The sequence below is a fragment of the Dreissena polymorpha genome, chromosome 16 (assembly GCF_020536995.1).
Source record: "Dreissena polymorpha isolate Duluth1 chromosome 16, UMN_Dpol_1.0, whole genome shotgun sequence".
Lineage (NCBI taxonomy): Eukaryota > Metazoa > Mollusca > Bivalvia > Myida > Dreissenidae > Dreissena > Dreissena polymorpha.
Window position 1 is genome coordinate 19,521,055 of NC_068370.1, and position 10,410 is coordinate 19,531,464.

General features: G+C 35.8%; 1 protein-coding gene across 1 annotated transcript; it reads left to right on the top strand.

The window, feature by feature from the left end:
• Positions 1–2,134: 2,134 nt before the first annotated feature.
• LOC127862923 (uncharacterized) lies at positions 2,135–8,528 on the top strand. The gene is made up of 5 exons (XM_052402202.1): positions 2,135–2,170; positions 2,514–2,593; positions 3,277–3,330; positions 3,880–3,933; positions 5,814–8,528. The coding sequence occupies exons 1-5, from the start codon at positions 2,154–2,156 to the stop codon at positions 6,047–6,049; spliced, it is 441 nt and encodes a 146-aa protein (XP_052258162.1). The 5' UTR covers positions 2,135–2,153; the 3' UTR covers positions 6,050–8,528.
• Positions 8,529–10,410: the final 1,882 nt, after the last annotated feature.

Below are 10,410 nucleotides of genomic sequence, written 5' to 3' on the forward strand. Positions count from 1 at the left end.
CGAGAGCGACGAAACTTGGCAGACTTATGTGGCCCGGTGGGCCACGTATCCGCTAAGTTCGAGCGCCCATATCGGTGCCGTCGTTTCCGGTGAAAGTGTCGCCGACGGTACGCTAACGGGCCCGTATTGGCCCCGTTACCCTATAATAGGAGCCTGAAGTCGCACTTATCTCCCCGAGTATGTGTCCGAGAGCGACGAAACTTGACAGACTTGTGAAAACCCGCTGGGCCACGCATCCGCCAAGTTCGAGCGCCCGTCTTGGTGCCGTCGTTTCCGGTGAAAGTGTCGCCGACGGTACGCTAACGGACCTGTATTGGCCCCGTTACCCTATAATGGGAGCCTGAAGTCGCACTTATCTCCCCGAGTATGTATCCGAGAGCGACGAAACTTTGCAGACTTGTGTGGCCCGGTGGGCCACGCATCCGCCAAGTTCGAGCGCCCGTCTCGGTGCCGTCGTTACCGGTGAAAGTGTCGCCGACGGTACGCTAACGGACCTGTATTGGCCCCGTTACCCTATAATGGGAGCCTGAAGTAACACTTATCTCCCCGAGTATGTGTCCTCTCGGACACATACTCGGGAAGATAAGTGCGACTTCAGGCTCCCATTATAGGGTAACGGGGCCAATACTGGCCCTTTAGCGTACCTTAGGCGACACTTTCGCCGGAAACGACGGCATCGAGACGGGCGCTCGAACTTGGCGGATAAGTGGCCCACCGGGCCACATAAGTCTGCCAAGTTTCGTCGCTCTCGGACACAAACTCGGGAAGATAAGTGCGACTTCAGGCTCCCATTATAGGGTAACGGGGCCAATACGGCCCGTTAGCGTACCTAAGGCAACACTTTCGCCGGAAACGACGGCACCGAGACGGGCGCTCGAACTTGGCGGATACGCGGCCCACCGGGCCACATAAGTCTGCCATGTTTCGTCGCTCTCGCGACGAAACTTGGCAAACTTGTGTGGCCCGGTGGGCCACGCATCCGCCAAGTACGAGCGCCCGTCTTGGTGCCGTCGTTTCCGGTGAAAGTGTCGCCGAAGGTACGCAAACGGGCCCGTATTCGCCCCGTTACCCTATAATGGGGGCCTGAAGTCGCACTTTTGTCCCCGAGTATGTGTCCGAGAGCGACGAAACTTGGCAGACGTGTGTGGCCCGGAGGATTTGGAACGAAAATTCACCAAACTAAATGTAAACAAGTCAAAAAGATATAAGAAAATTGTCTAACTCTATGGCGTGTCAAACGTTGCGAAATTCAATGTTTCCATATGTATGTGGTATATTTGTATATATGTGTTGTATATTTCCATTTGTGTGTGGTATAATTGCATATATATGTTTTATATTTCCATTTGTGTGTGGTATAATTGCATATATATGTTGTATAAATTCATATATATATGGCAAAATCCGATATATGTATTGCATAACAAATATATGTTGTATAATTTCATATTTATGTTTGATATTTTCATTTATATATATGTTCCAAAAGTTCATATATGTATGCAATATATATATATATATATATATATTGTAGGACCAATTACGTAAACATTTTGCCTTGTTTGGTGAATTCGCATATAAGGTGATTTCAACATGTAATTGTGTTTATTCTGCTTAGTTTTTTGCGTCGGCTTTAGAAAGGCAACCTCAACCTAAGCGAAATGTGTTATTTCGTATTCGTTGTAGCGTAAATTTCATTGAAAACATGTTGAAATCACCTTATATGCGAATTCACCAAACAAGGCAAAATGTTTACGTAATTGGTCCTACAATATATATATATATATATATATATATATATATATATATATATATATATATATATATATATATATATATATATATATATATATATATATATATATATGAACTTTTGTATAGCGGGAATATATATATATATATATATGGTATAATTCTGATATATGTGTTGTATAATTTTCAAAATATGTGTGTGGTATAAATTCCATATATTTGTGGTAAAATTTTCATATATATGTCCTATAATTTGCTAATTGCAATAATCCAACTCCCAGCTATTAAAAGCTCAGAGCATTCAAGAAGTTCTAATCGGTGCATGCTGGAAAATATTTTAACGGGTATGACTAAACAACGGATGTGGCTTTTTCGAGCGTTACGTGCGTCTATCAAACATCATGGCCGACAAAGACATGTGAGTAAAATGAATACGCATTTGGTTTCAAATTCTGAGTCTCAAATGGCAACCAAATATTAAGTTTTGGAGCATTACTACAGTATGAATGTGTACATTTATTATCATGCAATTATTTGTAACATTATGGTGTTCTTTTATTTTGTTTGAGCAGTATCTATTAATTCGGATATGCACACTTCGGCTTATGTTTTTATCATGAAAACGGTGGTTTAACAAATGCAATTTCCTGTAATTTCATCTTCTTCCAGATTGTATTGATATAATCTGGAGTATCATCGATTTTAAAGCATGATTTTGCCATTTGTTAAAGAAGTCTCTTTAAGCTAAACTGTATTTTCAGCACATTTGTTGTCAGTATTGATGGAGAGGAGCATCACGTCATAGCATCAGCAACCCTTGTAGAGGCCCTGGATTCAGATGGTATGCTTAAACTTATAATATTTGTAACTTGAAAAAAAAGCAACACAATTATTATGTCAAATTTGGAATTAATAAGTGTGATTATTGTCAATCAGTTATCAATACTTCAATTTCCATTTTATTCATGTCAAATAAAATAAACCTTACCACCTAACTGAAGCTCGATTGGTCATTGTCCGCTCAGTTACTAGTTACATGTACCCCGGGTACGGTAAATATACTCAAAGGTACCCAGCCGATTTTAGACTGTACCCGACTTTTTATTCCCGCCCCAAATCTGATGTCGTAAAACAAGCTACTGATTACCGTAATTACGAAACAAACTGCTATTTAAAAAAATGCATCAACATGCTTGTTGAGTATGAGTTTCGATAATATAGATGCCATTTTAACAGAAAATTGACATAAACATGAAAATAATTAATTAAAAAAATAATTGCTGACAACGATCGATTTAGCGCTAAAGTTCCCGGGTATGTATGAGTATATTTACCTTACCCGGGGTATATGTGAGTATGCTTAAGTGTACATGGTGTATATGTAACTAGTACCCGAGGTGACAATGACCAATCGAACCTAACTGACCATCCCATTCCTTATTTACGCTTTTAAAGCCTCTTTAAACATTGAAATGCGTTCATCATTATAATTGATTGAAGATGTGGTGACACTTTGTATTTCAGACCGTTCAACCAGGCAACATGCCTATGAGTACATTTTATCTGTACTGAGGCAAGGTTTGTCATTCACATTTTTTCTTGTCTCTTTACTTTCAAATGAAACTTGCAAATGTGATTGATTACATGTTTAATGATAATTAGGGATTCAAATAATACTAAAATGTTCATGTGCTTGTATTTTTTTTCCGATTGTTTATTGCGTAAAAAGTGATTGATTTGTTTTAATTTCAAAGTAAACATTGTGATAAGGTCACTTCTTAAAATACTGAATGTTTTGTAATTGGTAAAATATTGGGTAGCCGCACATGCGCATATATCACAAAAACTTGCTCTACTTTCTGAAGAAGCACAGAGGTCAGGAGGCATCTAATGCATAAATTTATGTGCGGATCTATTTTATGACTTTAATTACCGTGTGTGTAAACAATGTTTACCAATACTGTACATAAATTGATTTGAACTTAGTTCATTTATGTTTGTTCATTTTAAAGACAAGCCTCTACATTTAAAATTATTTGAAAATTAAACATCACAATGGAAAATGACATATTGCAATGTAAAAAAAAAATCCTAAAGCTGCTGTGTTTTATTGATTTTGTATTGCAGGGAAGACAAGTGCTGGTACTCCTAGTGATGGTGGTGGCGGTGGTGGTGGGGGAGGTAAGGCTGTTGGTAATTACGATTGTGATAATGACAAGGATTGTAATGCTGATACGGATAATTCTGATGATGATGATGGTGTACATGAGTGGATAATTATACGCCCACAAACGAAGTTAAGGGGGTATATAAGAGTTTTGTCTGTCTGTCGGTCGGTTTGTCTGTCGGTCCGTATTAAGTGTCCGATCTCTAATTCAAGTTGTTTTCATCTGATCTTCACCAAACTTGGTCAGATGTTGTATCAAGATGATGTCTAGGTCAAGTTGGAATATGGGTCATGCCGGGTCAAAAAACTAGGTCATGGGGTCACTTAGTGCATTTTAAACATTCAGCATGGTGTCCGCTCTCTAATTCAAGTAGTTTTCATCCGAGCTTCACCACACTTGGTCAGAAGTTGTATCTAGATGATAAAGTTGGTAAAGTTCGAACATAGGCCATGCCGGGTCAAAAACTAGGTCATGGGGTCACTTAGTGCGTTTTTAACATTGAGCATGGTGTCCGCTGTTATATGTGAAGACAACATGCAAAATATTCTGTGTCAATGCGGCATGTGGGGGTATTCGGTACGTCTGTGACAAAGCTCTAGTTTATGATATTTATGATAGTTGTGAGGAAGATGATAGTGATGGTAAGGATGGTGAAGATGGTGACAATGATGATGGTGATTATGGTTATTATGATCATGGCAATGATAATTATCCCCCGCCATAGGCGAAGGGATATTGTTTTGGCGTTGTCCGTCCGTCCGTCCTTCCGTCTTTCCGTCCGTCCTTCCGTCTTTCCGTCCGTTCATCCGTCCGTCCGGCACTTTTGTGTCCGGAGCCATATCTTGGAAGTGCTTTGGCAGATTTCATTGAAACTTGGTATGAGTATATATGTGGATTAGAGGATGATGCACGCCAAATGGCATTGTACACCATTGAATAATAACGGAGTTTTGGCCCTTTGTATTTTGAAAAAATGATTTTTGTGTGTGTCCGGAGCCATATCTTGTGTCCAGAAGTATAATGGCGGGGGATATCAATTCAACGAATTTGCTTGTTATGCTTAAGATTGTGACGATTTTAATGAGGATGATAAATGAGGATGACAAACAGTGGGGCGGGCAGGGGGGGGGGGTAATGATGATGGTGATAATTGATGATGTTGATGATAGTTATGATGATGCATAATTTGGTGGTTGAATTAAGGGTACATGTATTGCTGACAAGGATCATTATAATGATGAATATGGGTGATCATGAGCGGATGATGATTGATGCTGCTGTTGATGTTGACAAAAATGAGGAATTATGATGGTGATGATGAAATTCATTGAGTTAATTTCCTACTTTGTATTTATAACACAAATACATTTTTAGGAATGATCATTATATCACACATTTAACCTGTATTGTGTTAAAAATTAAATCTTATTGTTACAACATAATAACCTCATGCAAAATCTTATGACCAACCTCCAAAAGTGCAGCTTTCTAAAACGCAACATAGAAGTTGGCCTCTCATGCTGTGAATGTTACCACACCCTTTCACAATGATTCTTAAAGGAATGGTCAAGGCCTGCTCAAAAGTGATCAAAATTTGAAGTGTGTATGTAGAAAAGGGTTATGATATTTAACAGTTCTCTATTATTCACAATGTATTAGTGTTTATGTCTTGCCATTATTTATAGATGTGTGTTAATTGTCATTGTTTTTAGATGCTGTAATTACATGTATACCCCATTACCATTGGTAATGGGGGCTATATAGGAGTCACTTTGTCAAAATATTTTGTGCCAATGCAGCATGTCATGTCAGTGACAAAGCTCTAGTTGTTTCCTGTACAGACCAGTGTTTTATCTAAAGGCTATATTAAATATTTGTTTTAATGTTTTTTAGAGTCTCTGCCTGAGAACCAAAGACCAGAAAAAGATACTTCCAGTACTACATGGACAAGATCTCAAACCCTGCTCCTGCTTGAACTGTACAAAGCAAATGTAGATAAGTTCAACAACCCCCTGTTGAAAAAAAAATTGTGGGAAGAACTGTGCCAATCCCTTAACAGTAAAGGTTACCATTTTAATAGCAAGCATGTTGAAGGCAGATGGAAGACCATCGTGGCAGCTTATCATTGAGCTAAAGACAGCAACAGAGCGACGGGAGCAAAGAGAACATCCTTTGAATTTAAAGCAGAATTGGACTATATTCTAGGGGAAAGGCATGATACTTCTCCAGCATATACAATTTCAAACTAAGAAAGTGCTTCTAGTTCATCAGCATGTACAGGAGACTCGGAGGAAGACACTGACTCAGGTGAAGAACCCAATGTTAAAGATACAGTAGTTGAACCGACAAGAAAAAGCTCTTCAAATCAAATATTGAAAATTTTGAAACAATATGGTGAAGAGGAGAAGCAGAGAGAACAAGCACGTTTAGATGTAAATGCAGAATGAGAAAGTTGATTTAGTAAAAAATCTTATTGACATGATGAAACAGAAACAAAAACTTTTAAAATTTCAATACATATATACAAAACTGACCCTCTCAAACAAAGTTTACAATTGGGTATATTGGAGTCACTCAGTCTGTCAGTTTGCTCGCTGTTTGTTTGCATATGTTTTAAGTTTGTGAAGTAAACCTCTAAATTTTGTTATGCGATTTAAATGAGGAAACTTAAAATATGTCATCATAAAATTTAGATATACGACACACGTTTTCCATGTCCATTAATCCACATGTTCCTGACTTATTTGACCTTGAATTTTCTCATAGCACTTCATGGTGAATCAAACCCAGCACGTTAACGAGCAAAAGCTTATGCAATAACACTACTAAAATGGATTCTCAAAATGTCCTGATGTATTTGTTCTCAATTATCAGGCAGTGCAAGACCTAAAAAAATAATTGACAAAAGGCACAACCCTTCACTTATACCTTTTATTTTAGTTCTACACCCATCCATTAACAAAATTTATTTGAGGGGGGATATCAATTCAACGAATTTGCTTGTGTTTACATGAGTGGAAGTTATAGACAAAAGATGAATGTGGGGGGGGGGGGGGTATCTGTACTCCACTGGCACGTGTTAAGTATTGTTTATTAGTCCCCTACCGGTTTCACCGGAGGGGACTTATGATTTGCGCTCCGTGTGTCAGTAATTCTGTCAATCTGTCTGTCTGTCTGTCACACATTTCTGGATTCTGCGATAACTTTAGAAGTTCTTAATATTTTTTCATGAAACTTGGAACATATGTCCATATGGACATTATGCACGTCATTTCATTATGTTCCTACGTCAAAAATTCTGGTTGCTATGGCAACAAATAGACTAGAAATACTGCTGAAATGGTGGTTTTCTGGATCCTGCGATAACTTTTAAAGTTCTTAATATTTTTTCATGAAACTTGGAACATGGATAGATGGCAATATGGACATTATGCACGTCATTTCATTTTGTTCCTTCGTCAAAAATTCTGGTTGCTATGGCAACAAATATATCAAATATATATTAAAAAAAACTGAAAATGGTGGAATTTCTGACAATGGTGGAGCCGGTAGGGGACTTATATTGCCCGACAATAGTCTTGGCCTAGTTTTACTAGTTTCATTGGATGGAATCCATTTAATTTATAGTTGTAAGCTCACCTGAGGATTTTTTTTCTTCAAGCACCATTTTTTTCAACTGGATTTTTTTTCTTCAAAATAAGACCCGCATTAGGGTGATATGTTTAACAGAAAATGCAAGGATTTGTTCAAGTGACACTCATAGATTGATAACCTAACACAACAATTCTTCTCAAGTGAGTGCTTTAGTTCAAGTAGCCTCCATTAATTAAAATGTTCTTTTGCCTGCCCTTTTAATAAAGGTAATACATGTACAGATTTCAATCTGTTTGAACATTTACATGTGTATTCTATATTTGTCTAGAGCAGGGGATCAGAAAATAGTTACCTGTTCATAAGTTTTGCTTTTACTTTGTTAAATATAAGGAAACATTTTGATCTTATATTTTTGAATATGTTGTTTACAATGACAGCTAGTCATAGTGGCAGACAGCCATGTGATACTCAAACAGGTTGTGATGGAATTTGACACTTAAAGCAAAAATATATCTAACATTCGATCATCAGCTCAAGTATGGAATAATTACTTTGTGATGATTAGAAGTGATCTATGGATTTCAATGAAAGTAAACCAATAAAAACAAACACAATACCTTTATATTGATATGTAATAATTACTAATGTCATCATCATAGACATTCTGAACATAAATACCTTAAACAAAGGTCAACTATATAATATTATGTTTCCATGTTTTTTTTTCTAGATACATGCATGTTAAGGCAATTATTCTTTGTGTGCAGTTCTGAATATATTTTAACTACAATTCCAGGTTAAACATTTGCATTCCAATTATAAATTGCATGCATGCAACTTTTTTCACTGCAGTAAGAAGCTTCCAACACTTAAGCATTTTGCTTTCACTCAAATAATGAAATAAGTGTCAAATTCCAAATTAAGGATGATATTATTATTATTGTTGTTGTTGATTTTTGTTTAAAGATATTTTATCTTTTTGTTAGGTAATTTGCTATAAAAGTGGAACAGCAATTGTTTTTTAGTCAATTTATTTAAGTGCAATAGACATATTTTCAAGAACATAGAATTGCATACATGTGAAAACAATTCTGTTGGATACACAAATACCTTATCATTTAACTGACATATGTACACTTTTATTTTCTATAACTTTTACTGTCACATAAAACTGTCAGCATTCTTCGGATATGGTCTAAGTTGACTTTGATACGTTAAAACGGTCTGCAATAGACCTTACTGTCTCTAAATTACCCAAATACCAAAGCGTAATTAGTAAGTCCTTATCCAATGGAACTTGTTCACGACCCCCAGTGGCAATCCTTCTACGAAACTGATCATCAGCTGAAATTCTCTCCAGAACTCTTTCAAAAGTACCCCTTATCATGCGAAAAAAGGTCTTAAAGTCATCTGGGTGGTACTGACTTCAACGTAGTTGGCCACTTTTGGGACATCATCTAGAGCTGCATCTGAAAAGAAACCAAATTACTAGTCATAAAATGGATTTAGTTAATAGACTGTTATATTGCTTTGATTACGTCAAGCTTATTAATTCTTTAAAACTCGATATGACTTTTGTGCTTAGTAATCTTTATTACTTGGTTCAGAGCATTTTCAACCCAGAACCCTTATACAACCCTGTGCCATTAAAATTGCAATTATTATTCAAATAAAACTCAAATTTGAGTTTAGATGTTTGTTTTCATGGCTATGTTAACATCACAGGGCTGAATAAATCCTAATAAATTCACGTCCCGAGGCCGAAATTACTGTTCTTTATATTGTCCGAAATTTAGTTAGCCGAAATAACATTGAAAATAACAAGTGAATTCGTTAATAATGGTAGAATAGATATTTGCACATACAGCAGCGAATCGTGGCATTGTTCCACTAGCCTTATCAAAGAGCAAGTCAATTTCATTTTCTTCAAAAAGCAAGTCATTTATCATAATGGTTGAATTAATTGTGATTCCGTCAAATCGGTATGATTGAATAGCGAGAAGTGCCCTTTCCAAGGCCAGGGTTTTCTATAAACGGGAAGGGTCTCATATGTTTTATTTTGAATATTTTCCAATAGATACAAAAGAAATGTACTAATAATCGAAATAATCGAAACTCATACATCATTATTGAAATTTCAGCTTTAATTCCCGTGATGCAAATTATAGTACATATATATGAAAATTTTGCAACAAATATATGGAATTTATACCACACATATATTTTGAAAATTATACAACACATATATCAGAATTTTACCACATATATATCAAAACATTGCATACATATATGAACTTTTAGAACATATATATGAAAATATCAAACATAAATATGAAATTATACAACATATATTTGTTATGCAATACATATATCGGATTTTACCATATATATATATATATATATATATATATATATATATATATATATATATATATATATATATATAATCAATTTATACAACATATATATGCAATTATACCACACACAAATCGAAATATACAACATATATATTCAAATATACCACATAAAAATGGATTTTACCATATATATATCAATTTATACAACATATATATGCAATTATACCACACACAAATGGAAATATTTTATATATATACAAATATACCACATACATATGGAAACATTGAATTTTGCAACGTTTGACACGCCATATGACTCAAGCTTTTACAGCTTGAGTTTAGCTTGAGTTAGACAATTTTCTCATATTGACTACAGAAACAGTCAAACGTCACTTTAAACATTAGGACACATGTAGGGATATCTAAAAAGTCATACTACAAAGTTTTAGCTTCATTCTATAATATAAAAAAATGAAGTTTTTTCCTTCTCCTGAAAACTTGTAAATATTGTGATTTGCCATTTTCGCCGCTTTCAAGTC